Source organism: Melospiza georgiana, chromosome 17 (genome assembly GCF_028018845.1).
Source record: "Melospiza georgiana isolate bMelGeo1 chromosome 17, bMelGeo1.pri, whole genome shotgun sequence".
Lineage (NCBI taxonomy): Eukaryota > Metazoa > Chordata > Aves > Passeriformes > Passerellidae > Melospiza > Melospiza georgiana.
The window spans coordinates 7,463,863-7,491,661 of NC_080446.1; the positions used below are offsets into that span (position 1 = coordinate 7,463,863).

At 60.1% G+C, this 27,799-nt stretch overlaps 3 protein-coding genes across 3 annotated transcripts in view; all 3 read right to left on the bottom strand.

Annotated features, from left to right (window-relative positions):
• Nucleotides 1–10,037, bottom strand: part of NOL4L (nucleolar protein 4 like) — a 61,819-nt gene extending 51,782 nt beyond the window's left edge. Inside the window, exon 1 of the mRNA XM_058036274.1 lies at nt 9,681–10,037. Within this exon, the coding sequence (XP_057892257.1) occupies nt 9,681–9,989 (309 nt within the window). The 5' untranslated portion in view covers nt 9,990–10,037. The remainder of the gene's footprint in view (nt 1–9,680) is intronic.
• A 343-nt stretch (nt 10,038–10,380) lies between these two features.
• LOC131090901 (proline-rich protein 2-like) lies at nt 10,381–11,766 on the bottom strand. The gene is made up of 2 exons (XM_058036567.1): nt 11,733–11,766; nt 10,381–11,213 (listed from the first exon to the last, which is right to left on the bottom strand). Exons 1-2 carry the CDS (start codon nt 11,764–11,766, stop codon nt 10,381–10,383), a joined length of 867 nt encoding a protein of 288 aa, XP_057892550.1.
• Nucleotides 11,767–19,948: 8,182 nt separating this feature from the next.
• Nucleotides 19,949–27,637, bottom strand: LOC131090902 (basic proline-rich protein-like). The gene is made up of 6 exons (XM_058036568.1): nt 27,603–27,637; nt 25,593–26,092; nt 24,883–25,066; nt 21,922–22,479; nt 21,126–21,823; nt 19,949–20,199 (listed from the first exon to the last, which is right to left on the bottom strand). The coding sequence occupies exons 1-6, from the start codon at nt 27,635–27,637 to the stop codon at nt 19,949–19,951; spliced, it is 2,226 nt and encodes a 741-aa protein (XP_057892551.1).
• Between the last annotated feature and the right edge of the window lie 162 nt (nt 27,638–27,799).

The window sequence follows — 27,799 nt, forward strand, 5'->3', positions numbered from 1 at the left end:
CAGAGGAACTGTGGATGCTCTGTCCCTGAAGTGCTCAAGGTCAGGTTGGACGGGGCTTGGTGCAACCTGGGCTAGTGGAAGGTGTCCCTGCCCATGGCAGGAGGTTGAAATGAGATGATCTTTAGGGTCCATTCCCACCCAAACCCTTCTAGGATTCTATGATTCTAAAATGTGAGATTGGTGGCTTTTTTAAAAATATATTTGCAAAGGTGAGCAGTGATTTCTTATTGTTATTTGGATCTTGGTTTTGGTGATTTGGGGGATAATGCTATTGGAATGGAAAAAAAAGGGGAGGGGAAATGGTAAACTGCATTAACAATCAGAAGAGTTTTTATAATCCATAGCATCCTGAAAAAAATTATAAAACTAGGAATATAAGGAATATTGACAATATGAAGCTGTAACACAAACTCAGAACATGTCTAGAGGTGGCTCTTCCTTGAAGTAACTTATCACTGTGAGCAATCTCCCCAGCACCAAGGACTAATCTAATAAAAATCACAAGCAAAGCAAAATCCTTTGAGTCAGAGGGGGGCCAAGGCACTGTAACAAGTGACAAGATGACCTGTCACAGCAAGGTGACCCCTCTGTGCCTAGGAATAGACCCAGCAGTGTCAGAGCAGCCAGGTGACATCATCACACCTACAGTGAGAACGTGGTGATGTCAAAATGAAACTGAGGAGGAGGAGATACGGAGCAGCAGCAGTTCAGCTAGTCAGTGGTAAGAAAAATTATGTAAAATCAGTTACAAATGATGCTACAGTGAATCAAGGTCAGGCAGGGCTGAGAGGCTGAGCCCTGGATGTGTGGCATCCCGGTGCCAGCTCCCTGTGCCCTGGCAGCTCCCAGTATGTGGGCCACAGTCAGAGACTCCCACAGGAACAATGTGATGTGCCTCCAGGGAAATGCTGACAGCTCAGCGGATGTTGGAGGGGGGGTAAAAGGCCTGCAAGCCCTGCCCTTCCAAACCAGCCTCCTCTCCAGGTCAGGGCACAGCAGGGATTGAGCTGCACCACACCACAGTGGCTTCAGCACAGCCTGGCCCCGACGCCAGAGCCTGGAAACACCGGCTGCCACAGCCAAGCACCACGACTGCTCCCCCTGAGCCCAGGCTGGGTTCATGAAATGGGGACATTGTGGAACCATAAGAGTCATGCTGGATTCCATCATGCCCTTTCCCAACATTGGAACCCAGGAAAACAGATGTCCACTGCCCTCAGTGAGAGCAGGCACTTGGATTTATCCTGGGCTCACTAGTATTTACTCTGGGCTCTGGCTCTGCAAACCTGGAGGGTCCTATACAGGCAGTCAGGACAGAGGCCACAGGGGACAGACACAGATGGAACTCTGTTCTCCCCTTGCATTTAGGTAAACCCTCTCTGTATTCTGATTAATGTCCATCATAACCACTCCAGGTGAACCCCGACCCTTCCAGAAGCCAAACTCAAGACTTGTAGATAAGCCCAGGAATGATTCCCCACTAACCTGGGATGACCAAGTGGAATTTTTTTTGAGCTCCTAACTGAGACTACATGTGGGGGATGCAGAAGTCAAGCCTGGTGTTAAACCCTCTGTCGTGGTAATCCATCCACAGAGATCCCTCTCCCAGGTGTGACACTTCATCCCATCACATCTGGTCTCAGTGCCACAGCTCTGCAGGCTGGACACATGAGGAATACAGAGTGGCCTCACATCTGGCTCTCCCTGGTCTTTTGTGAGTCTATGTCTCCAAACAGGGATGCTTTTGGGAGGAAAAGAAAGGAGGGGCAAAGCAAGCGGGGCAGGGAAGGCAGACAATTAATACAACCTGCCCTCTGTGTGAGGAATAAATTGGCAGCTGACAGGTTATAATCTGTGCAAGCAGGATCTTCACAGGAGAGGTGAAGGCTCCATTGGGGGCCAATTGGATGGCTAATTAGGAGGACAAAGCAGAGGATTCGTGAGAATGTTTATGAAACAGTGCTTGGCAAGGGAGCCCCTGAGAAACGCACAGCAGAGAGGAGCTGCTTTGGGCTGGGAGAGGAAACACGAGGGTGAAACAGCAGAACGAGCACTGAGAGGGAAAACAGCCATGCAAATGTCTGCGAGAGGACGGGGATTCCCGGGTGCCCTGCGGAGGAGTTCGGGGGAGGGCCCGAGGACGCCTCGTCTTTCTAGAAGCACACGGGCTGTGTCCCCCGTGCGGCTCCTCCCGGTGCCGTCCCCACCCCGGTGCGGTGCGGAGCGGGCTCGGGGTGCCGCAGCCGATCGGCGCCGCTGGCCGGGCAGAGAAGGGCACGGGGAAAGCAATTAAACCCGAGCTTTGATTGGGCTCACAGATGCCTGCTTGTGCTGGAAATGCCTGAGCTTCTTTAAGCGCCTCGGCGGTGGCTGGAGCCGGCCTGATCCCCCATCCCCTCCTCGGCGCGTCGCTGCTGCGGCAGCGGGAGCGTGACTGATGCTCTCTGTCCCACACACGGCTCCAAGAGCTCAGAGGTAGGAACCAGTTGCTAAGAGACAGGACTGTACTTTCCAGCCCACATCCAGACCTTTGTCACCAGCTCAAGGGCTTTCTGCCGGATCCAAACGCCGGGCGCAGGTGAGCGGGAGACACCAGGCCTCCTCCCGGCCTCCTCCCAGCCCCGGGAGCCACACCACCAGCGTTCCAACTGAGGATGGAAACCACAAACCCAAAAGCATCCCCAAGGGAGCGGCTTCCCTGGGCTGGCTGCTTGTCCCAGTGTGTGGGACTGCAAGCTGGAACACCCTGCGGCACCTGGAGCCAGTGTGGGTGGGACCTGCAGCACCGACACCCAGGAGGTTTTGGATGTCACCACACTGGATGAGTGAATGACTCGGTATTTGCTTTGAGATCCCTCCTTCAAATGCAAGCCAGGAGAGGAGTCCCAAACTTTAGTCTCATTTTTCTGGGGGGGTTCCTGGTGAATTTGGATTCTTAGCCCCAAGACTCCCATAAGAGCAACCCACTACCAACTGGAAAGACTGAGTGACCCCATCTTTTCCAGAGCACTCCCTCCCACCTGGTGAGGAGCAAATCCATCAGAGCCTTTGCCTGTCTGTTGGAAGGGAAATACATCCTCTGGGGCTGCCAAGCCAAAGAAGAGCAAGGACAGAGAGAAACCACTCACACAGCATTGTCTTCCTGGCTGTCACTCCGTGAAGGGCCCTGCACCGTGCCAGGAAGACACAACCAGGCTCCACTCCCCTTCCAGAGGCTGCTGCCTTAACCTCAGACATGGACACTGTTACCCAAACCTCTGCTCTGCTCTCTGCTCTCACACACAGCACTGACTCTCTGCAGTTATTTCTCCTCAAATAAATTGCTATTCTTTGGCACCAGCCATAAAAGTGGAAGTCAGTAGCTTTCCAGCAAAGACAATGATTTTGGCCAACAGGTACCTGCCCTTGCTACAATCAGCTAATTAAACCAGACACTGAAGCTCTGGGGTGGTTTTGGCCCATTCTCAATGTGATTCTTTAGAGGTGGGCAGAGTTGATATGAGATCAGGGAAAGATAATTAATGATTTGCACTAAAGAAAGAGACATTAATATGCATCCCTCTGTCATGGCAATGCCAGAGCATCCATGCTGGCCAGGCAGGGTGGATGGACACTCCACCAATGCTCCTCCACACCCCTGGGCTTTCCCTGCCATTTGCTTGTCCACAGTGTAAGTACACAGACTGCTCATATCAAGCCTAACATAATGATAAAACTAAAACTGAACAAGCTGTATCAGAAGGACATTATTGCTGAGAATGGTCCTGAGAAAGTTCCCACTGAAAGGACTGTGGCTGCCTCCTTGGGCTCTGCTGCAGACTTTAGTCACTGGCTGAATTCCCCCTTCTGCCTGTGGTCAGAGCAAGCCCCTCCGAGCAAGGCCCACGAGGGGAGCTGAGAACAGCCACGTACTGTCCTCACACCAGTCCTCTCTGCTCCTCATTAACAAGGCCCTGAGTGCTCAGACCCTCTTCCTGTGCAAAGGTGGGACATAACCTGGAGTGTGGGAACAACAGCCCCTTGTCAGATCTGGGGTTCTTTCCATTTCAGCCTCATTGACCAAGGCCTGGCAGAGCTGTGCTTTGGTTGTTTGCTTTTGCACCTTCTTCAGAGTGACACCCTTTGAGAATTACAAATATGAAAACAATTGTAGGTGAAAGAGATTACTTTCAGATAAATGTTATCTGAAAAACACTTCTCTCGGATCAGCAATGCCATGCCTGTTTCTGGAATCATGGAGGATGTGCAGTGTAAATGGCAGATTGTTTTTTGTTTTTTGTTTTGGTTTTTTTTTTTTTCAGAAACTGTTTGGTCAGACATGTATTGGGAACTGGAACCTTTGCTGGTGGAGCTCCAGGTCTCACAAGTGCTGGTGACCCCAGCCAGCACCCAAGGATGAGGGTGGCTGGGATGGTGGGATCTCTGGGACTGGGACACTGTACTAATGACCACTGTGGGACTGTGTTTAATCAGGCTTGTAGGCTTGGCAGGAATAAAGCAAGGACTGAAGGAGATGCTGGTTTCCCCCCTATCATTAGAAGTGGCTTCAGCAGGCTGTCCTGAAAGGATGGGAGTGAGCAGGGAGTGGGCTTTGCTGTCAGATCTGCTCCCAGCAGTGAGGAACTTCATTCTGCCGGTCTGTGTAACTGCAGATCATCAGAGCTCTTTAAATTCACCCTGCAAAGGCTTTAGCTACTGCCTGGTGAGGCTAAGCCAGCTCTTGGGCCCAAGGGATTGGGTGTCACTGCCCTCTCTGACTCTTACCACGAGCAGCTTCAGATGTGAAATCTGTGACTGATGCTGTGCAAATTTGGAGCCGAATCTGGAGGGGATGCTAATGTGGGAGATTTTCTTTAGATGGGGCTGAATGGGACCATGCACCCAGTCCAGAATTGTTCCAGTCTTCTAAGGGCACATTTAAACGTCAGCCTGCCATCGGTTCCACTCCTTGGAAAAGCTGGTGCTGCCCCGTGTGCTCAGGGTGGCATCTCTCCACAGGTGAGAGCTCTGCATGCTCTAAGTAAGGCTGGTGCAATGGGAGTAATAGACAATTTCTCAGATAATACCCTCAGGCCCATCTGCCTTGTCTAAAGCTCTTCTGAATGGTCTTGATTTATTTTTTTTATCACTTGAAGTCCCCAGAAAGTCTGAGTGGTTATTCACGCCGTGAAAACCTTCTGTTGACTGATGTTCTTAGAGGTTATAGATGTGCAGCTTTTTGGGGCACTGAATATGGGCATTGAAGGGTACTTGTATCAGGAAAAATGTAGCCTCTATTAGCTGTTGGAGCAGCATCTTTCTGACATGCCTGGCTCCTCAGCTCCGGCATTCTGCCACTGTGCTGTGCTGTCCCACGGCCTGGCACCGCAGCTTCCACAGCACAACGCTCCCTGTCTCTGGAGCTAAAATGAATTTAAGGGTAGGCTGTGCTGTGAGATTTATCTGCTGTCCCGTGGGATAGTTTTCCTGCTGTCCACTAAAGCCTCCATCCATTTTTGCATTTTGGATTCACCAACTGTATTTCCAGTGCTCCCCCCACCCCAGCATCGCTCCTCGGGTGAGTTTCACCAGGCACGGCCGTGAAATAATTTTGAACATCTGGCTCCAGGGGAGCTGGCACAGGTGAGCTGTACCTGTACAACAGCAGCAACCCACTGGAGCAATGCCCTCCTCCTGTTAGCGATGCCTACAGAGCCCCAGAGCCTCATGTCAGCGCTGCGGGGGACGGGGAGAGAGCAGCAGAGCAGAATGAAACGTGGGCAGTGCTGCAGAGCCCGCCTGGTCCCCACGGCCCCGCACAGCCCCCGAAGGGCCGGGCATGCTCCAGGCTTGCCCTGCTCCTCCCGCAGCCCCCCAGCCTGCAGCACGGCCTGCCAGCGCCGCCGGAGTTGTGACAGGCTCCCAGCACACACGGCCAAGTGCAGCATCGATCTAGAGAGCAGCAAACGCCCGCCCCAGCCCGAGTCTGAGGAGAAGCCTCCCCTGCACACCCGCTGCTCCGGCCACAGCCATCTGCTCCGCCGGTTGTCACCGAGGGCTGGCCATTTCCCTGCACCCTGGCTCCATCTCGCTCCACGTTTGTCTGGGAAAGACTGTCTAAATGATGCTAAACGCTTAGGACAAGGGGGACATGAGATTATAATGAACTGCATCTTAGCACCTTGTCATGGACAAATTCTCCCACAGTTCTTAGCAAAGATGGGGAGAAGGATGAGTGCTGCCCATCCAGTGCCAGGATTCGATCCAGCCCATGGATAATGAAGGGGTTCACACCTTAGAGTGTGTCAGCCATAGGAAAGAAGGGCAGATCTGAGCACTTTGGGCTGTATCCATTGTCTGTGCTGCAGCAGCACACAAAGATACCCTCCTCTTCAGTACAGCCTAAATGTATTTTTTTCCAATACCCTGACCTAAAGGATGCAGAGTCCAGCCCACGTGTGAATAGGGCTGTCAGGCAACAATGTCCTACACCGCCAAACTGCCTGTGTTTATCTGCGTAGGGCTTTTTTAATTGTATGTGTTAAACGTCCAGCATCTTTGGGACGTTCATCTGGGAAAAAGAAATGTGAACAGTCTCTGTGCCAGACATCCGTCCGCACTGCTGTTCCTATTCCCAGTGCATTCTTTGAGAAGACCACCATCTGCTCTGACCACCACCTAAGGCAGATGCCCCCTTCTCAGTGCACAGTCCCTGCTCTCAAGCCACCCAAATCTGATTAGGCCTGTTCTGATGAGAGGCCTGGAGGAGGGCAAGGGAAAGTTACTCAGGAGAGAAAATAATAACCACATGTTAATTAATTTTTCACTACGGATGCGCAGAAAATACACAAACCGGCTCAGGGTGCACAAGCCAAAAGGAACAGCTCAGCCGGCTAGCTGGGGGGGGGCGGGTTGTGATTATTTTTGGGGTTTGGGATTGTCATTATTATTATTTTCCAGAGGAGGAGTGGCCCCAGCCCTGTCAGGGAAAGGAAATCTTATCCCCACTGCTGCCCTCTACACGCTCTTTTCCACCTCTTTTCCAGCTTTCCCTCCTGGTCCCTTGGATTTCCTGTGGTGTCCTGCGGTGAGAGCAGAGCGAGGTGCACCCCCTGGCACCCCCTCAGTGCACCCGGGGTGGGGCTCTGCCTGTCCCTGCAGCTGGGGACATCCCCAGAACGGTGCTGGCCTGGCAGAGGTGCCTGGGGAAGGGCGAGCGGACAGAACGAGCGGGATCAGATTGCTGAGGAGCACAGCCAGGGGAGAGCAACCAAAACACCGCTCCAGAAGTATTTGGGAAAAGCAGCTGAACAGACATTAAACCAGAATCCAGGCGTAACTGTCCTCATATCAGCGTCATGAATTATTTGACTGTGTGCCTGAGAGCAAGGAAATACACCCCAAACCCAGCCCAAACCACCAAGGATGCGGAGAGCACCGAATTAAAAGGAGCTGAAGAAAATCCCTGACAAGTTATCTCTAAATTTGAGAGCCACTTCAGGCAAAACCAAACTCTCAACTGCACTCATCTGAAATGGTCCACGGGATTCCTGGCCGAGGGGGGCCAGGGAGGCTGGGACCAAAGAAGCAGGAGGCAACAACTTCTACAGACCCCACTCTGGAAGGTTTTGGGGACTGTGGTGATTGCTCTCCCTTTGCAGTGGCTCTGCAAAGCACTCCAAGTCCAAACATCTGGCTGGCATCTAGGCACTGGGAAATAAGCTGCATTGCCCCTTGGAAAATTCGGCTGTCCCCTAGGGTATATGTGCCTGTGTGTGCTGGTTTAGGGGAGCCTGGGTGTAACGCCTGTCTGTAGCCTGCAGGGACTCTGCCAGGGAAGATGCGGGGGCCTAGGCATGCTCCTCGCTGAAACTTCATCTGTGCAGAGGCCCTTTGGGAATATCCGGGCTTGTGCCGGCCTGGTGGAGCCGCTGACCCTCGGGACTCCCTCCCGGACAAAGGGGAGGGGGCATCTAGCGAGCAGCGGGGTCGAGGGAGTCTGGCTCGGCCTCTCTGGGGTACCATGACTCTGCAGCATTTGGAAGATCTGGGATAGAGTCGCTGACTGCATGGAGAGGACCCGGGAGGGAGTGCAGGATCTTTGGAAGGGGGTACAGCTCCTAATCCGCCCTCCCTCGGGGGCTCCTGGCACAAGGGGAGCGATAGAGGAGGGCTGCTAAGAGGTCTTAAAAAAAAAAAAAATTGCCAAGAATTTTTTTGGGGCATTGCATGGGGGAGGGGGGCCGAAAGGGGAGAAAGAAAGGAGCCTCAGAGCACCACGAAGGGAGAGGGAGAAATAATGACCCTTCCCCCTCCCCCCAATAATCAGGCGGACCAGATGGGAGGTAAATAGTGCGTTTAGAAGCATTTGCCACAGATGGGCTGCCCTCAATGGAAGCATCCTCCAGCCACATCAATGCTGGAGTCTGTGTGCACAGAAAACACTGCACCCTTCAGAGCAGCGGCAGCAGCAGCAGCAGCGGGAGAGGCGGGGAGGGACAGGGGGAAAAAAATCCCTGCCAGAGCCCTCCGGTGCCCGCGGTCCCGGCGGGGCGGAGAGGGGCGCGGGGGACGGCGGGGGGCGCGGGGCCGGGACCGGGGCAGCCCCGCCGGGCGCTCCCTGCGCGGGGCCGGGGCCGCCAAAGTTGCGCGTTTCCCCCCGCGCCGGGGAGCGGGACACGCTCGGGACGGGAACAATGGGGCGGCGGGGCAGCCCCGGGCGGCGGCGGGAGGAGGGAGGGAGGCGGCGGCCGGTGCCCCGCTCCCCGGCCCGGCCGGGCGCCGAACAATGAGGCTCCGGCGGGGGAGTTCCCGGGACAGCGGCCCGCGGGCGGGCGGGGGGAGCTGCCCTAATCCGGGCTCTGCCGCTGCCCGCACCCCCCGGGGCACCGGCTGCGGCGGCCGCGCCGGGCGGGCAGCGCCGCGGGACGCCGGGGCCGGGCTCAGCGCGGCGGCCGGGCTCGCCCCGCTCCGCTCGGCTCGGCGAGACTCGCCCCGCTCCGCTCCTCTCCGCTCCGCTCGGCGCGGCAGCGGGGCGGGCAGGGCGCGGCGGCGGCGCGGGGGGGCGGGGGGTGCCGGCGCCCCCTCCCCGCCGCCCGCTGCCCTTGACTGCAGCCCTGTCCCCGGCCGTGGGGCGGATGGGAAATGCCGGGCGAACGTGATCGGACAGGGCGGGGGGGCGGCGGGGCCCGCACCGGGCGGCGGCGCGGCCCCCCCGCGGGGGCAGGTGCACGGCGGCGGGCGCGGGGCACCGCCGCCCCCCCACCTCCCCCGCGCCGGCAGCGCCCGGGGAAGGCGGCAGCACCGGATGGGACGGGGACGGGGATGGGGATCGGGGGGGCGGCGGAAGGTGCGAGGCTCCGGGCGGGCGCCTCTCCCCATCCGCATCCCGGGCGGGTCGGGGCGGCGGGGGCGCGGCGGCGCTGCCCCGGGAGCGGCGGGGGCTGCGGGAGCGGCCGGGCCCCGCGTCGCGCCCCGCATGGGGCATGCGCGCTCCCGGCGGCCGGCGGGGCTGGGCCGCCCGGTGCTGACGGGACAGGGCCGGCGCGGCGGTGGAGGGGACCGGGGCCCCGGGGGTGCCCGCCCCCACCCCGGGCAATTCCCCCCCCCCTCCCCGCCCGCACCCCCGGGGAGGACACACAGACACGGACAGGCAGGCAGACAGACAGACACAGAGCCCCCGGCGCACGGAGCGCACTAACCGTTCCCGTTTTCACCGGCACATATACCACCACTTGACCCATCTTCGTCGCCTCCCTGGTGCCGTTTCCCAGGCGGAAGCCCTTGGACCGGACCCAGAACTGGAACTTGCCTTTCTCCCCCCCGCCGGAGCCGCCGCCGGAGCCGGTTCCCCCCTGCAGCACCTCGGCGATGCGCTGGTACTTGCTCCGGGTCACCGTCTTGGTTTTGGCCGAGTCCCCGTAGGTGCGCAGGCACCAGTCCCGGAACTGCCGCCCCAGCTCGCTGTCCCCGGGGCGGCTCCCCCGCAGCAGTAACGGCGGCTTCGGCATCGCCCGACCGGCGGCGGCGGCGGTAACGGCGGCGGTAGCAGCAGCAGCGGCGGCGCCCGGCCCCGCGCCCTGTCCCGGAGCGGGCGGAGGGGCAGCGGCGCTCCCGGGACGGGCTGCGGGGGCGACGGGCGGGATGGAGCGGGGAGCAAGAGGCGCAGGAGGGGTGGCGGCCGCTGTAACGGGGAGAAGGGGGGGAGCACCGGGGCTCGGACAGCGACCGGAGGGAGGTACCGGCGGCGCCAGCAGCAGCAGCAGCCGCTCCTGTCACAGGATCACAGGCGGCTCCGGCTCGTCCCCCTCCCTCCCTCCCTCCGCCCGCCCGCCCGCCCGCCCGTCCCTGCCTCCTCCGCCCCCCTCCGGCCGCCTCCTCCTCTCAGCGGGATCCCACCTGTTAGAGCGGCCTCGCCGCCACCGACGGGTCGTTCCCCCCCCACTCCCACCCCCGGTCCCGGGGCAGCTGCTCCCCCCCGCCCCGGCTCCGGTGGGATGCGCTTCCCTGGCTGGGCCGCCTCTTCCCCCCCCGTTTCCCCGCTCCCCGGCCATACGGCCCCGCACGGGATAGCGGAGCGGGGGGGGCGAGTGGCCGGGGCGGGGTACGGGGTGTCGGTGGGCGCGGGTCCCGGTGCCGGTCCCAGACAAAGGGCCGGCGGGGCGCGGGCGCACGTGTGCGGCGGGACGGGCCGGCGGGGGCGGAGGCGGGCACCTGCCGAGCCGCCGCAGAGCCGGGGAGGAGCCGCGGGGGCAGCGGGAGCGGCGGTGGGAAGGTGAAGGGGGGGGGGTCCGCCACCCGCCGCGAGGACCGGGATCGCCCCGCAGCGCCCTCGGTTGACCGGAGCGGCTGCGGCTTGTCCCGCCGGACCGGGAGAGCCGCACCCCGCCCCGAGCCCGGCCCCGGGGCAGCCGCGGTCCTGCCGGCCCCTGGAGCGGGAGACAAAGGCCGGACCCCGGCCCCGGTGCCTCGCTCCGCTCCCCCGCCCTCCGCATCCGCCGCGCGCCCCGCAGCCCCGGCTGTCCCGCGGCGGGACCGAGCGCCGCCGCTGCGGGGGGGTCGGGACACGGTGCCGGTGCTCCGGCCCCGAGGGGGCGGAGGCGAGGGCGGCCACGGCGGGCCCCGGGGGGGTGAGATGGGGCGGCCCGTCCCGGCCGGCGGCTGCGGCTCGGGCTCTGCCCGGCGCTCGCACGCATGTGCCGAGATGCTGGCGGTGCCACACGTGTGCTCGCGCTCTGTCCAGCGGTGTCACATGTGTGCTCCGTGCCCACCTGGCAGCGCCACGCGTGTGCTCCTGGCCTGCCCATCAATGGCACACATATGCTGCCGGTCCGTTCGCTGGTCCCACGCACGGGCTGTTTGTCCGTCAGTGCCATACGTGTGCTCCTGGTCTGTCCATCAGTGCCACATGCATGTTCCGTGCCCACTCAGCAGTGTCACATGTGTGCTCTTCTTCTGTCTGCTGGTGTCATATGTGTTCCCTGTCTGTCCATCAATGCCACATACGTGCTCCTGGTCTGTCCATTAGTGCCACATCCGTGCTCCATGCTCACCCCACAGTGCCACGTTTCTGCTTCTGGTCTGTCTGTTGGTGCCACCACACCAGTTCCTTGTCTGTCCATCACTGCCACACATGTGGTCCCAAGTCTGTCCTTCAGTGCCACACGTGTGTTCCATCTGTCCATCTGTCCCATAGCTGTGCTCCCTGTCCATCAGTGACCTGCATGCTCCCAGTCTGTCCATCACTGCCATACCTGTGTTTTCTGTCTGTCCATCAATGCCATACATGTGGTCGCACAAGTCTGCCCATTGGTGCCACCCATGTGCTCCATGCCCACCTGGCAGTGCCATTCATGTGCTCCTGCTTTGTTCACCAGAGCCACATGTGCTCCATGCCCACCCAGTAGTGCCACACATGTGCTCCATGCCCACCTGGCAGTGCCACACACTGGCTCCATCCCAAGTCAGGGGCACAGTAGGGGTACATGCCAGGGCTGCCTGCATGGTCAGCAGTTGTAGGGCTGGCATGAGGATGTAGAAGCAGGGGCAGGGAGACTGTTGGAACCTGGAAGGGGAATTTGATGTGTCAGGGGGTTCTCTGAGGCCAGTGCTGGAGGTGCTGGGTGTGGCATCGGAGCAGCCAGGGCACAGCCAGCAGCAGTGCCATGTGCCAAGGCTGGAGATAGGAGAAGATGAGAGCACTTGATGGCTGAAGAGCAATTTTCTTCACTGTCCCTTGCCATGTGCCAGTCACATGGTGCCCATACAAAAGATGTTGAGGTGGGAATGGTGCAGGAGCTGAGCCATGAGTTGGCCATGGTGAAACAGGAGATGTCCACGACACTGGAGCATTGGCATTGCTTCTTGCAATGTGCCGGGGTAGATCATGTTGACTGTCCCTATCCCACTGAATGTGTGGACAACTCTCAAAAAACTCTCATTGCCACCGTCCAGTTTGCTCTGGGCCCAACTTGATGCCATTGGAGAGGGACTTGGGCAGCCCAGAGGGTCTTCCCTGTTGTGGATTTTCACCCCCAGGCACGTTGTGCAGGATGCCTACAGGAACTCACTGGTGTGCTGCAGTATTTCTGATGATCACTACAAACATCCTCTGGAGCCTCAGCAGCCATGGAAGTGTGGCTTTTTCCAGAGGTGGCTGTGGGGAGCAGTGAGTGGATGGAAATGGAAGAGAAGAAAAGGATGTTTGCAGAATTTGTGTTCAGTGGACAACTTCCTTGCAATGAACCTGTGGATAAAGTCAGGCTCAGCTCTCAGCTTGCTCCAGCCCCCAGTGTGTTTGGGCATACACTTGTCCCAAACAAAGCAGTGACTGGCTGAGCTGTTGTTCAGAGCTGGCTGGCACAGGGGAACCTATGGGTGATGCCATGAGAACTTGAATCAGCATTGTGAGGGATGTGGGGACCATTGGATGGTCAGGAGAGCCAGGGTAAATCCCATTTGTGGAGTCCAACCACTTTGGAGGAAATGTTGACCAAGGAAGAGAGTAAAAGAACATTTTGCTTCTGCTGAGGAGTTGGTCCACCCAGAAGGGATGCTGCATTTTTCACCATGACCAGACTTTCTCACTGAGGTCACCACTTGAATTCCCCATCTTGCAGTTGAGCTGCTGAGGTGCAAAGGGAATGTCCTCTTGCAGCACCACAGGGGCAGAAGTCTCCTCCTACCTCAGCCCAACCTTTGGAAGGTTTGGGGTCACTTACAAAGCAGTGCAGAGGGTCCCTCTCTGGTGAGCATGGACATGAGTTTCCCCAGTTTGTGGATGCAAGGCCAGTCACACCAAGAACTGATGTCCTCTGAGTGAGGATTCAGGGCATACCATTCCCACCTGGCCTGAAGGATCAGATCAGTGTTTTAGATCAAATCCGGCATGGATTCAATGAGCATGAGCAGTCTCATGACACTGCAGATTAGAATGCATGATGTTGAGACACTCTTGTCCTTAAAGGTAGGGGAAGAAGAAAGTGGAATTGTTTGGTGGCACTGGAGCTTCAGCTGTTGGCTCAGGCTGGCAGGTACTGGGTGTGTTCACCACAGGGTCTCTGCTGATGGCTTTTTTATAGACAAATGTGGTGATTCCAGGTTCATTGCTATTTATACTGCATTAAAAAAAATAGTTGGATTTGGGTTTTATCTAAGCATTCTCCTGCTCCTTCCTCTTTTAGGTGCCTTTCTAATTTCTTACAAGTTGTGTTTTGTTCTAAAGAAATTTTTGGTCTTCTGACAAAAATACTCAGCTGGACCAGTAATTGGACATTCACAGGGCAAAGCAGTTGGGACTTACTGAGGTCAGCACAACATACAAGATGGGAGGAAATCCTGCCATGCTGCCAGAGATGTCCCATGAAATATTCCAGTGATCATAGAAACATGGAATGGTTTGGGTTGGAAGGGACCTTAAAGACCATCTTGTACTTCCACTAGACCAGGTTGCTCCAAGCCCTGTCCAGCCTGGCCTTGGACACCTGGTCTTGCTGGTCAGCATCTGGACTCGTGCTCGAGTAGAGCCAAAACTGGAACTATTTACTGGCTGTCCCTGAGAGCTGCTGGGAGGATCAGAGCCAGGCAGAGGGGAGGGCACGACAGCACCCAACCCATCCTTAGACATCATGGAGTGCCAAACCACGCAGAGGGAACTCAGGTGTTAATAACCATCCCTCCTGCTGGCATCCAGGAGTGCTTCCTTGGGGAGGGACAGAGAATATTGAGGTACTTATGGCATCACCACAGATGATGTTTGGCTCTGGTAACTTTACATTCACAGCTGGACAGCCAGTGGTACCTGAGTGTCTCAGCTGTCTCTACAGTCAGTGTGAGACCATGGGCACCCACAGGAAACATTCATCCCCATCCTCTGAGCACTCCTGGAACTGCCTTTCCTCCCGTCAAACACAAAGGGAGATGTCTCTGCATCTGAGATGCTCACCTGCCCAAGGCTGGGTGGGAGATCTGTGATCCACCAAGGGGACACCTGTGATCCACCAAGGGGACACCTGTGATCCACCAGCAGGATGGAAAAGGGAAATGATCCCAAGTTGTCTTGGGAGACTCATTCCAAGGGAGGCACAGAAAAGTATCAGGGCTCTGGCAACACTTTGGACTGCCACTGTGGGTCTGGGGAGCCACACTGGGAGAATTTAGTCTGAAACTAGTGCAGGGAGAGTTTGCTGGATTGTTCAGGAGAGAGGAGAGTGTCTTACAGAGATGACTCAGCTTCCTGATCTCTGAGAAATGGATGCTGAGAGAAGACACATTTGTGGAAAACCAGAGATAGACACCAGGGAGGGACATGGGCTAAGCCCTGGCACCACCTTAGGGCAAGATGAGTAAGAATGAACAGACCATGAACATCCCTGTGTCTGAAACAGGGAGATGCTGACCAAGCATTGGAGCCATCAGGATCCACAGGAGTGACCTCAGAGCCTGGTGGCTGCAAAAAAGAGCTTGGTCAGGTTCTGGGTGACATGGCCCAGCGTGGCTGCCTCTCACAGCGGGCACTGGGCACTGCCAGGGGTCCCATTGGGGTCTCTGTGCCCAAAGTGAGAAATCTGATTCAATTCTCCTGTAGCTTTTGCTAACTCTGAGCCTAAACAATGAGGTTTCCCCAAGTAGAATTATTCTTGACTTTAATCAAAACCCAATTTAGATCCAGGTCAGATAATAAGTCAAAGCAGCTCAGGGAAGTCAGCAAGGAGCGTGGATTCCTTCTGGAGCCTCTTGGATTTCTGTCTGTATCACAGCACCAAACATCATTTGGTCAGACCTTCTGCTTGGGAGAGGCCTGGGACTGAGAAACAGAGCAGCCAGAGTCACAGTTTGGGAGGGGATTTGTGGAAATAATGGACTTTTTTTCCCACCTTCTTATTGAGCCTCCAGCGTGCCTTCAGCGGGCTGGGAATCCAAGCACGTGGCCACTGGATGGATGTGCTTGGGGGAAGAGCCACAGAGGGAGTGGGGTAGCCTGGCGCCGTGGGGAAGAACTGAAATACCCAGCAGCTGCCAGAGCTGTGTGGGAGCCTGGGCAGGAACAGCCAGGGAGCTGCAGAGCAGGGCTGAGCTCCATTCCCAGAGCTGCGTGGGGAAGGCTGATGGCACCTGCCCACATCCTCTGTGACTGCACATGATGCCACGTCTCCCTCGGTTTCAAGACCAGCAAATTCACCCTTCCCTGCTTTTTCTCTTCAGGAGAAAAAAGGGGAGAAAAAAAAAAAACCCAAGCAGGAGACCACAGATTTGCAGGCTGGGCTGTGCTAAGGCGGCACAAGCTGTCAGCAGGCACTGGGAGCAGCCAGGAGCAGCCAGGAGGAGCTGGGGTGTCCTCAGCAAGCTGGAGATCTCATTGTCTGCATGGCAGAGGACAAGGGGGAAGGAATTTGAACCGAAAATAGTCTTACAGTTTAAGAAGTAAGAGTGTTCCTGTGACCTCTCACAGCTGTGTTGGGTTAGCAGTTGGACTCGATGATCTTAGAGGTCTTTTCTGTCCTTTGCAGCTCTGTGGTTCCTTGATTCTCTGATTCTGTGCTGGGGGGGTCTGTCATCCTCCACCAGCCCAGAGCAGGGTCCTGTCCATTTTTCCAGGTGTGATCTGTTACTCCAGGCACATCTGCTCAGGCTGTCCTAGCCAGCCCCTTCTCCCTCCTTTGAAATCCTCACCATGGGTGCACTCCAGCAGCATCTGCAGCTGCAAACATCTGGATGGGGCTTTCCAATGAGCCTGCTCTGAAATCAGGGCATTGCTCTGCTTTCTGAGGAATCCCTGCTGCTTCTGCAGGACCCCTGGGCACAGCTGGCACAGGAGGGGAAAGCTGGGGTGGGCAGCTCTGATCCTTCCAGAGAACCCCCTGGGGTCTGGCCTTTACCTTACAACAATTAAATGCCAATGCTGGAAGGAATTCCTGGCAGATGGAGAAGACACCTTGTGCCTGGGGAGTGCTGGAAAAGCTGGGTTTACATTTTTGGTGTGTTGGGGGACACTGTGGTGGTATTTCTGGGTGAGATTTAATGGACTCAGGCTGAACCCTGGGAGCTGGTACAGCAGCAGGACAATGAAATGCCAGCTATTCCTCAGTCTGGCTGCATCCCACCCCTGAATGCTTCAAAGGCTTTGACCCAGCTGTTAACTCAGAAGTGGACACTGGTCCATGTGGCTCATGCATCCCTCCTGCCTAGCTGGGTGCCCAGCAGGGCACTGTGTGGCTGTTGATGGCAGAGCTGCTGTGGCTGTCCCTGAGCAAGCTCCGGGTGCCATCCATCTCCCTTCAAAGGCTGGATACCAGCAGAGCTGAAAAGCCTCACCTGCAGCAGCATCACCCCCAGGAGATGATGAGCTTCAGCCAGGCTACCTCCATGTGGGACAGGAGACAGCAGAGCCCTCCCAGAGTCATTCCCCATCCCGTGGGATGCAGCTGATTCTCATCCAACTTTCTGTGTCAGGCAGCACGGGGGCAATTTCTCCTGGATTAATTTGGGGACTGTGTGATTGGGTTTTTGCCTGATTTCCTCAGGGATGTCCCAGGTGTGGGATGGTCCCAGGATCGAGTGGATTCTGTGCCATCCTAGGGCTGAACGGGTTAATTTTAGTGCTTCCCTCCCCAGCTCGCTGCGGACTCTGGCTGGGACAGAACATCTGTCTGTTGCTATGGCTGCAGTACACTTGAAGGGGATGACTGGATAATTATTGCAAACATCCATCGTGCCTGGTGTGCTCCCGGACCCTCCCTGCCCCAGCCAGGGCAGCGGCCGCTGCTCGGGCCCAACTTCCCTCGCAGGGACCCCGCCGAGGAGCGGTGAGTTGGCATCACCTTTTCATTTGCATAATTAATGTGGCCGAGGCTGCAGGGCTCCTGGGAAATCCGACGCAGAGCAGCAGAGATGAAATGGCACGGAGGGCTCCAGCCTTCCCCAGGCTCGTTAGAGCTCGGCTCGGCGCTGCCGCCCCACTTTGGAGCTACCGGGGAGTGGTTCTTCCATCGCCGCTCATTTACCACCCACTTGGAGCCGAACAGATTGCTCTGGGCTCATCCTGCCGTGCCTCCTCCAGGCACAGGATCCCACCTGGCTGCTGCTGCTGAGCAGGACCCTGCCAGCTCGGCACAAACCGGGCTGCAGCCCCTGGGGGCTGTCACACCACCAGGGGAGTAGCAAGGTGCTGGGTCACCGTGTGTGCCCAGGGCTCTCCCTGGTTCTCCCCTAGGCTGCTGCTGCTCTGGCACTGCTGCCTGTGTTCCCTGCCTGCACACCCTGCCTCTGTTCCCTGCTTGAGCTCCCTGCCTGGGCTTCCCTCCCGCTCTCCCTGCCTGGGCAGTGCTGCCTGCAGCTCAGTGACCTGCTGGGTTCAGCTGTGCCCACCCTGCAGCAGCTGGGCACTGCCCTGTGTGTGGCTGTGGTGCCAGAGCTGCAGCCCCAGCCTCCAGCAGAGCCTGCTGCCAGGTGTTCCCTGGTGATCCAGGCAGGATCCCTGGCCTCTGGTGGAGCTCATTGCCACTCAGTACCTGTGATCCACCTGGGATGCCTGGCCTGGCCTTGCATGTGCTGGAACATGGCATGGCCCAGCACCACTGCTCCCAATAACTCCTTCCCCTGCTCCTAGGAGTCAAATACCCGTGTCCCTTTTGTTCCTGGGGTTGCTGCTGTTCTTCTGCCTGCTGGCATTTAACCCTGCCCGAGATCTCACACCCGGGGTGCTCAAAAATCCAGATCTTGCCCTGTGGATTGTTCCTGTTTCAGCAAGTCCCACCTCTGAATTAACAGAGCAAAAGATAATGCAGAAGTTCCCCTTCTGAGCAGCCTCTGCTGTTCTGTTTAACTGGGAACTTCAATGCAACCATTGTACATTTTTTTTTCTGTTTATCAACACGTGGTGGGTAAGAAGCCCAAGTGGAGCTGGGACCAGGGTGAGGGCAGACCTCCACAGGCACTGGTCAGCAAACTGCACCACAGCTGGGACCCTCTGCCATGCTCACTTTCCCTCTGCAGGGATCCAGGTAGGCTGTGCAGGACAAGGCAGCCTCTTGCTTTTCTCATTACCTCTAACATTGTCAATAAATAATATTATTTTCACACCATGCTTTGGATCTGCAGAGCAGCTGTCAAGCACTCATTGGTGTGGAGCATTCCCAGAGGATCCATAGTTAAGGTAGAGAAGATGGAGCCAGGTTGGGAGACACTCCATCAGGCAGTGCTGCCTCTTTAAAGTAGGAAGGAGGGTGGCACAGAGATGGAGAGATCTGAGGGCTACTCCTGGGTCCTGTCTGATCCTTATCATCCCAACATTTTTGTGTATGATTCAACAAAGTCCTTTGCTTGCACAACTTACTTGATTCTCATCTCTGTGACTCAGGTGCAAATGATCTGCTCACGGTTGCAGTGAGAGAATTGAGCCCTGTGGCTACAAAACCTCAAACACAAAAGAGAACCTGACTTTGATTCAACCTGGAGGACAGGACCAGGTGCTTCACTTTCAGAGGCCCTCACAGAGGGAATGGGGTGAATGAGGGTGGCAGCTGGGTAGGTGCCACATGAGCTTTGTGACCCAGCTCCCAGCCACAGACAAGGCTGGCATCTGCTTGCCACACATGCAGAAGGTCTGTTAGAGTGTGAAGGGCTCCTGGAGTCCCCCTCTTCCCCCAAGAGCTCATCATATCCTGCCCCAAGGAAGCTCGGGGATCTGCTCTCCTGAGTCTGGCCTTGTGCAGCCAGGGCGGGCTGGGTTTTCAGAGGGAGGTGCTCTGCTCCACAGAGCAGGCTGCAGGGAATTGCAGGCACTCAGCACCTCTGAAAGCCCTGCCATAGGGTGCCCAAATCTCCTGGGAGGTGCCTCCCTGCTGGGTGCCTGTGCTTGGAGGTGACTCGCCTGAAAACACACCGGGTATCCAGGAGCTGCAGGGCTGTGGGAGGATCCAGGCAGGAGGGTTGCTGTGACAGGCAGAGAGATGGTGCCACTTTCTTCTTGCAGTGGGGTCTCTGTGGCAGCCTGGAGCAGGTGGGAGGCTTCTCCTCCGGCCCCTGTGGGGACAAGCTGTCTGTGGTCCCCAATCCTGTTGGTAATTCTGGGGGAGAGGTAGCAGAGTGCCCCGTGGCAGGGTGCAGGGCATTATCTCCTGACAGCAGTGTCAGCCCAGCAGTGACACCTGTGTCCCCTGGCCAGCCCTTAGAGGAAAAAGTGCTCTCGGGGACAGCTTTGGTTTCTGTGCTCCCCCAGGACTGCAGGCAAAGCTGAAATGCAGAGCTGAGCCTGGCGGCGGGGCAGTGGCTGCAGGGGGAAGGAGGAGGAGTGGGCACGGGGCTCCCCTGAGGACAGCCCTGCCTTGGAGCTGGCGATGGGGACTGGTGTGGGGATGGAGCCTTGCCACCTCCCCTACCTCCTGGGCTTGGCCCCATTTCCAACGTGTCTTGGCACCATATGGCGCTTGCTTTATTTGTTCTGCTGCGACTTGGGAAGGAGGGCAGTGTTTCATTGTCTGGCAGAGGAGGTGGGACGCAGGCACAGGAATATGCCCGTGTCCCGTGGGATCGCTGCCTGAGCCAGGCGCTCCACATCTCGTCCGAGCTGCAGGTCCGCGTCCTCATCCTTCCAAGCAGAGGGGTTTCCCCGGAGAGTCGCTGCCGGAGATTCACCCACCCACGTGGCGTCGGAGCTGAAGCGGCAGCACCGCGTGTGCGGGCGCGTCCCGGTGCGGAGCACGACCGACCCGCCACGGGACGCTGCCCGTAGGAGGAAAACGTGGCAGCGCTGCTCCTGACTCATTGCACAGGCAGCAATCCTGCGACAGCGATGCCGGGCTTGCCCAGCACCAAAAAGTGACAGCATGCTCCACCCACCCCGGCTGCGGGAGCAGGAGCCTTCTCCGCATGCCCGCGGTCTGGAGGAGCCGCTATCCCGGGCACATCGCCCCGTCCCGCTCGGTGACACCCCAAATCCCATCCCGCTGCCTCGCCCGCCGCCCCCGCGCTCCCCCGGCTCTGCCTCTCCCTCCCCTCGCCCGCCCAGGGCTCGGCTCGCCCCACGGAGCTCTGGGATGGGGAGGAAGGGGAGAAAGGCTGCTCAGAGGCTGAGGCCCAGCCCTCCCAGATTTGCATATTTTTTACTGGCTCCCAAACAACACATTTCTCCGGGGAAGCGAATGCGTCGCCTGCGGTCCCCGAGGGTGCTGTGTGCTGGGACAGCAGCCGCTCTGCGTGGAGGGGCCGCGGTCCCGGCACCCACCGCGGTCTGCTCCACACGCCCGCACTCCTCTGCTGCCGCAGGAAAAGCATTTTCCTTGGTGGTTTCAAAATTCACGGGCTTTAATGCTGCTGCCCTGGGACTCGGTCCGGTCCCTCTTGGCTCACAGGAGTCCCGGAGGCGGCCGGGCTGCAGCCGCCTGCGCAAATCTGCTCATTTCTATTTTGTCACTAGAATTTCCAGCATGTCCCTCCTCTCGTGTATAATTTAGTCGCATGAAAAGGAACCGCGCGAGGAGGAGAAGAGGATGGGGAAACTTGCAAAGTCAGCCATGGAGAGGGAATCTGTGTCAGGAAGCATCACAAAGGGAGCCGGGGGATTGGCTCCGGTCGCTTCCAGCGGCTGTGTGTGTGCCAGCCCCTCAGGAATCGCCCGGCGGCTCCTTCCCTCCCTGCGTCCCTCTCGCCTTCGCTGCGCTGCGGCCGGGCTGGGACAGCCCATCGCGGTTGCCATGGCTGCGGTGTGCGGAGGGGGGGCTCGCCCGGTGCCCCCGCCCGAGCATCCCGCGCCCTCCTCCCCGCCGGCCCCGGCGGATGCGCGCCCGCCCCGCCACGGCCAAAGCCGCACCGTGGATTTGACACCCGTGGGATTAGACAGGGCTGTGCCCGCGGGAGGAGGAGAAGTAGGAGAGGAGGAGGAGGAGGGAGCAGGGCAGCTCCGGGCTGGGCGGCCGCCAGCCGCCCCGGGGAGGGCCGGGAGGGCAGCGGGCAGGTAGGGCGGGCAGGGCGGGCGGTGCGGGGGGAGCCGGGGCCGCTCCCCAGGGAGCGGGGGGGCCCCGGGGCGCAGCTGATCCCCGGCCGCAGCTGATCCCGCCGCCCCCCGCCAGCTGCCGCAGCGTGGGCGCAGCCGCGGTCCCGCGTGTCCCCGCCGGCACCGCGCACCCCGGCCCGGCCGAGCGTGGAGCTCCCGCGGCGGGGGGAGCGCAGAGCCCGCGGCGGGGAGCGGCCACTGCCGGGGTCCCTGCGCTCTGCGGGACCGGCGGGCGGCGGCGGGAGGAACCGCTCGGTCCTGCCCGCGGCCGGGGCCGAGGAGGAGGAGGAGGGAGCGGGGGCTGCTCCGTCCCCGCAGCCCGGACCGCTCAGCAGGGAGCGGCCGGAGCGGCTCCTGCCCGAGAAAGGGGGGCCGCGGGCAGCAGGGGGGAGGCCCGCGCTGCGGGCAGCTGCCTCCAATCCCGCCAGCTGCGGCCCCGGGAATGGCCCTGCCCGGCTGTGCCCTCCCCGAGCTCTCCTTGGGGCGGCGGCTGCAGCCCGGACACCGGCCCTGCAGCGAGGAGGCTCGGGGAGCGGCCGTGGGACCGACATCTCCCGAGCCGGGACGCCGGCAGCGAGGGCGGCAGCAGCACAGCGGGCTCGGGACCACGATCCCGGTGTGGGTTCACCGAGCCCTCGGTGGGAGCCATCCCCTCGCACGCCCACGGCTGCGGGGGACGGGCAGTGCTGTGCCCCAGCGGGGCCGCACCGGGCCGCGGAGCTTTGCCAGCCGCGGGGACCCTGCGCAAGCACCCGGGGATGAGCGAGCAGCGGTTCCGCCGGGGGCGGGCAGCTCCCGTTCGCCCGGGGCGCGCTGGGTCGCTGTGCTGCGTGGGGTCGGGGCGCAGCGAGCCCCGGCAGTCCCGCAGTGCAGGAGAGGGTGTCGTGGCCCCCGCGGTGCCAGCAGGCTCCCGGTGCTCCCCGCTGGGCAGGCAGGATGCAGGCAGGGTGCCTCCGTGCTCCCGATTACCATCTTGTTTGGAGCCCAGGCAGCGGCTGTAATCTGATGCTCTCAAAGTTGGTGTTTACAAGGGACATGGCAGCCATCAGAGGCTCTTCTTGTTCTCCTGGTGAAAGCATATTCCTGTCTCTGCCGCGTGTGGCTGCTCCGTGTGCCAGGCACTGCCCGGGTCACGCTGAGCATCCTGCAGAAACACCTTAGAGGGTCAGAGCCCCCAGAGCTGCTGTGCTGTCCAGCCCGAGGGGTCGGGGCCCCCGCGCTGGGGGCTTTGGTGGGACGGTGGGTTCAGAGCCTGCTCTGGGTGCCTGCGATGGCCGTGTGCCGTCAGGAGCCCACCTGCTGGACAGGGGGTGCTGGGAGGAGGGCGAGCTGCCTGCCCGCGGGACTCATCAGCTCCCTGATGACAAATCCTTTCACTCTCGAGCAAGCAGAGCGGGACAGAGCTCAGCCCGAGGCTTCCCAATGCCACTCCAACCCCGCAGCTACCGCGTCCTTGCTGGGAGCCCACAGGGCACCCATCTCCCCAGCTGGGGGTGGTCTGGCGAGATGCCCCCCACCTGAGCCCTGGCACCCCCCCAAGCTGCCCCCACAACCCGAGCACCCGCAGCCCCACCCGGCAGGGCTCATCTCCAGAGCCAGGAAACGCCGCTGGCATCTGTGCCCTCATCTTTTCCCCGGGGCTGCAAATCGCATCGGTCGCGGCACTCAGAGCCCGGTTCCAGCGCGGGTGCTCCAGCAGGGTCCGGGAGTTTTGGCACGGCTCCCACAGCACAGCGTGACACGGGACTGTGCCTGACGAACAGATGGCACCAGTGCAGCCACAGCCAGGTTTGGTGGCAGAGGAGAACCTGCTGCCCTGTATCCAGGCTGCCTCGGGAGTGGGGACCTGAGCCCCGGCCCTGGGGAGGGCCCCGGGGATGCTGTTTGTAAAATGCTGGCTCCAAGGGAGGCTCTGCTCCAGGCAGGTCTGGGGGAGCCGAGCAGGAGCAGCAGCAATAAAAGCTCCATGAGCCCTTTGTGCTGCGCCGTGTCTGGGCAGCACTGCCTGTCACAGGGCAGCAGAGTCCCTGCTTGGGGGTTTTGTGTCCCCAGTCCGTGGGGGTCCTGCTGGGAGGAGAACACAGGTCACAGCCAAACCAGCTGCAATGGGAGAAGTGCTGATGGGAGCTTGTGGGTGGGCGTGGGGACTACAGATACCTGGCCAAGGCAGGAGGTTATAAGGCAGGCTGGAAACCAGGGCACGTCATGGCAGGGAACAGCCTTGGGAGGGGATGAGGCTGGAGCTGGAGCACACTGAGCTTGGAGGCCACAGTGAGTGAGCTGTGGTTATTCACGGCGCCATTATTACAGCCACCCATTTCCAACACCCTCGGCGAGGCGGGAGCACAATGTGCTCCAAGGAAATGTGATTGTGGGTCCTGCCCCTTGGCCCGGTGCTCGCTGCACTGTGCAGATGGAGCTGGCAGCGCCTCGGCTCCGCTGCCTGGAGGGAGAGCGAGCGAGATGGCGGAGGGGAGGCAGGACTCGTCCTCACGGGCACAGAGAGAGCTCTGCGGGAGGGGGACAGAGCTGGCGCCATGGGGGACAGACACAGCGACAGGGAGGGGAGAGGCGAGGCAGCCCCGGGCTGGACGCTCTCCCTCATGATCCCTGCCCCAGCCAGGAGTGATTTCTCCTTCTTCCTGGAGTGGAAGGAGCGATGGGCACGTCACCTGCACGGGCTGGATGTGTCACCTGCCAGCTGCTATGGCTGACAGTGCTGTGCTTGCATCTCTGTGTCCCACAGCTGTCCATGGCTGGCCTGGCTTTCCCCTCCGATCTCTCTGCTCCTGGTTCAGAGGTTGGTTTCTAGGCAGAGCCTTAAAAACCACATGCATACAAGTACTAAAAAAAGCATAATTTTATTCAATAACTGCATTGTGTGCTCAGAATTCGCTATATGTGAGATGGAGCAAGTAGAAAAACTGGTGGAAAGGTGGGTGCTCCCCCTCTCCTTCACCTGCTCTGCTCTGTCGAGCTGCTCCACGCCCGCAGCCCAGGGAGGGGGGCTCTGGCTCCCCCCCAAGTCCCACCCCATGCAGCCGGGCCAGCACGCTGGGCTCTGCCTCTGCCTGAGACCGGCTTTTTCTGCACCCAGGGGGGCTCCAGAGAGCCCAGCATCCCCTGCTCCTGCTGCCTCCCTGGAACCTGGCCCTGCTGAGGCCACCTGCAGTGGGATGGGCACCCTGTGGCATCCCCCGGGGGTGTGTGGGGGGAAGGGGGGGTGAGCTCACATCGATAAATCCATAAATACAGCTAATTCCTCAGGAGTGGAAGCTGAAAGTCCCAGCCTGCCTGGCTGGGAGCAGGCGCCGTGAGGTGCCCCCCAGAGAGGTGCCGGGTCTCCTCGTTATTGTTATGATTATTTTTAATCTGCTCTTATCACAGCCAGCCCGACTGAGGAACTGCCTGACCCAGCGCAGCGCAGGGCGTGTGCTGTGGGACGGGAGCTCGCTCCAGCACGAACCGCGGGTGACAGAACGGAACAGGGACGCTTGGGTTCAATTTTATTGCTTTTGAATAAGTCCGAGGGCTCCTGCCCCCAGCGCGGGGGGCTGTGCCGGAGGCGGAGGGAGCCGGGGCTCGGGGCTGGGGCTGCTGCAGGGGCAGTCCAGGGGGGCTGGGGTGGGATGACGGGGGTGACGCCCGGCTTTGGGGTGGGCGAAGAAAAGTGTGGCTGCGGGGCTCCCGGCTGGGAAAGCGCTTGTGGGAACTGCGGGGGAGATGGTGCTGCTGGCAGCGAGAGGCGGGGGGGCGAGGTCGGGGGGCTGCCTGCCGGGTGCGGGGAGGGAGGGTCCTGGGGCCAGGAGGAGGATTGGGGCTGAGGAAGGGATGAGGGAGAGGAATGCGTCGAGGAAAGGGGACGGGGGAGGGAGGGATGGAGGGAGGGATGCTCGGGGATTGAGGATGCAGGGAGATATCCTGGAGGAGGGCGGGCAGGATGCCCCGGGGAGAGAGGGCGGGGGACGGGAGCGGTGGATGCAGGAGAGAAGCCCGGAGAATGGAGGGCGCGGGGCGGGGTGTCCGGAGGGTGGGACCGGGAGGGTGCGGGGAGCGAGGGGGGTGTCCGGAGGGTGGGACCGGGAGGGTGCGGGGAGCGATGGGGGTGTCCGGAGGGTGGGACCGGGAGGGTGCGGGGAGCGATGGGGGTGTCCGGAGGGTGGGATCGGGTTGATGCGGGGAGCGATGGGGGTGTCCGGAGGGTGGGACCGGGAGGGTGCGGGGAGCGAGGGGGGTGTCCGGAGGGTGGGACCGGGAGGGTGCGGGGAGCGAGGGGGGTGTCCGGGGGGTGGGATCGGGTTGATGCGGGGAGCGAGGGGGGTGTCCGGAGGGTGGGACCGGTGGGTGCGGGGAGCGGTGGGGGGAGCGCGGGCCCTGCGCGGTGCTCTGGCGCCCTCTGCTGCCCCGCACCGCGCTCCGCAGCGGGGGCGGGCCGGGGGCGCCCCGCCCGGCGGTGCCGTGAGTTTGTCGGGTCTCAGCAGCGGGGGTGGAAACGGAGGGGCCCTGCCTGGGGATCCCACCCCAATCCCCGCCCCGCAGGGGTTGCTGAGCCGGATGAACAGGGCTGCCCGCGTTGGTGGTCCCTGGGGAGCGCTGCCAGCACCCACCCGTGTCTCAGCCACCCTGCAGATGAGGGGCAGTGGGGTGAGGGTGCAGGGACAGTCCTCAGCCCCGCGGGACGGCGGGTCGGGCCACCCGGGTGCTGGCGTGACGCCGAGTTCCAGCAAGGGAAGGGCCCTTGACCTTGCTTGCAGCCTTCACATTCTCCCGCAGGAATGTGAGCCGTGCTGTGTCCCTGTGGGCAGCGGTGGCCTCGGCCACCAAACGCCTCCTGCCTGCACCCTGCTCCTTATCCACATCCCAGCTGCCGATGTGAAACAAAGCTGAGGGATGGGGACATGATGGGGGTCATGCACCGTCCTTTCTGTGCTGCTGCCATGGACACCGGCTGCAAGGTGCAGCCTCAGGGCTTGGTGCTGCTGTCATGGATATGGGGCTGCTCCGAGACAGGGATGCTGCAGTGCTGGGGCTGGCACGGGAATCCTCCCCTGGTGGTTCACAGCTCCCCATCCGCACTGGGGCTTGTTAAAATCTCGTTTCCAAGCCAAGCTTTTCCCCAGTGCTGTGGGATGTGTCAGTGGCACAAGGGTTAACCCTGCTTTCCCTTTCTGTCGGTGCCTGGTCTGGGATAACCTCGTTAGCGGTGGCAGTGATGCCCCTGGGACAGAGCAGCCCTATAAACCGGGGCTGAGTGCTGGGAAATGGGCTGAGCTGCCTCAGCGGGGGGCTGGTGGGTGCTCCCCCCGCCAAGCACCAGCCCCTGGCTGTTCAGGGTGTCATGGGGAGGAGAAGCTGTAACACGCTCTTGGGGACAGGATGGATTTGTCACCACAGGGCCTGGCATCCTTTGTGAGGCTGTGCCTGCAAGGGAGTAAATGCCATCAGCCCTGGATAGGACACCCCAAAGGCACTGGGTGCTGAGAGGGGCTGGCCAAGCCCTGATCCCACAGCTTGGGGGCTCCTCTCTGTCCCCCAGGACCCAGCTCTTCCTCTCAGCCACTTGCAGTGCAGGATCACACAGGGACCTTGTCACCATGGCTGTGCCAACCACACGGGCCTGGGGATGCCCAGGCACTCACTCCTGTTGGGCTGTTCCTTGGATGGGTGGGGAGCACCCACCCCCATCCTGAGGCTGGCACTGGCCTGGGTGCCCGGGCATTGTTCCTGCCTGTGCTGTTGTGCCACAGGCTGGTTTCTGGTGGCCACCTCCCCTTGCTGTGGGAGAAGATGGGATCCGTATGCTGGAGCATTCATTCCCTCTGCTGATCGACAGCCTGCGGTCTGGCTGAGCAGCCCCAATTGTTCCCAGAGTGCTTGGACAAAGAACTGCCTAGAGAGATGGCAAGGCTTGGGAGCAGACGACATGCTAGGAATATTTCCAGTGCCTTGGACACCACCAGTCTCTTCCCCCACCTCCTGCAAGAATGGAAGGCAGCAGCTCCATTTTGCAGGCAGGGTGGGACGCCTTCCCCTGTTCCAAGCAGAGGGTGCAGAATCCTGTCCCAGGCAGGCTGAGCACTCATCCCTGGGAGTGTCCTCATCTTCATGGTGCTGTGCCCAGTGCCGCCCTCACCTCTTCTGCTCCTGTGAGGAGACAGCAAGCACCATGGGACCCCAGGGAGCCCCACGCAGCCCCTAAGGGCCCTAAGGGCGAGGTCTGTGGAAACTAGGATGTCCCAAGGGAGCTCTGTCAGTTCCCTCATGACCTGCTCAAGGTCAGACAGAACCAGCAGTGAGGAGCCTCAATTCCTTCTTTCCTTCCCTGCCTGC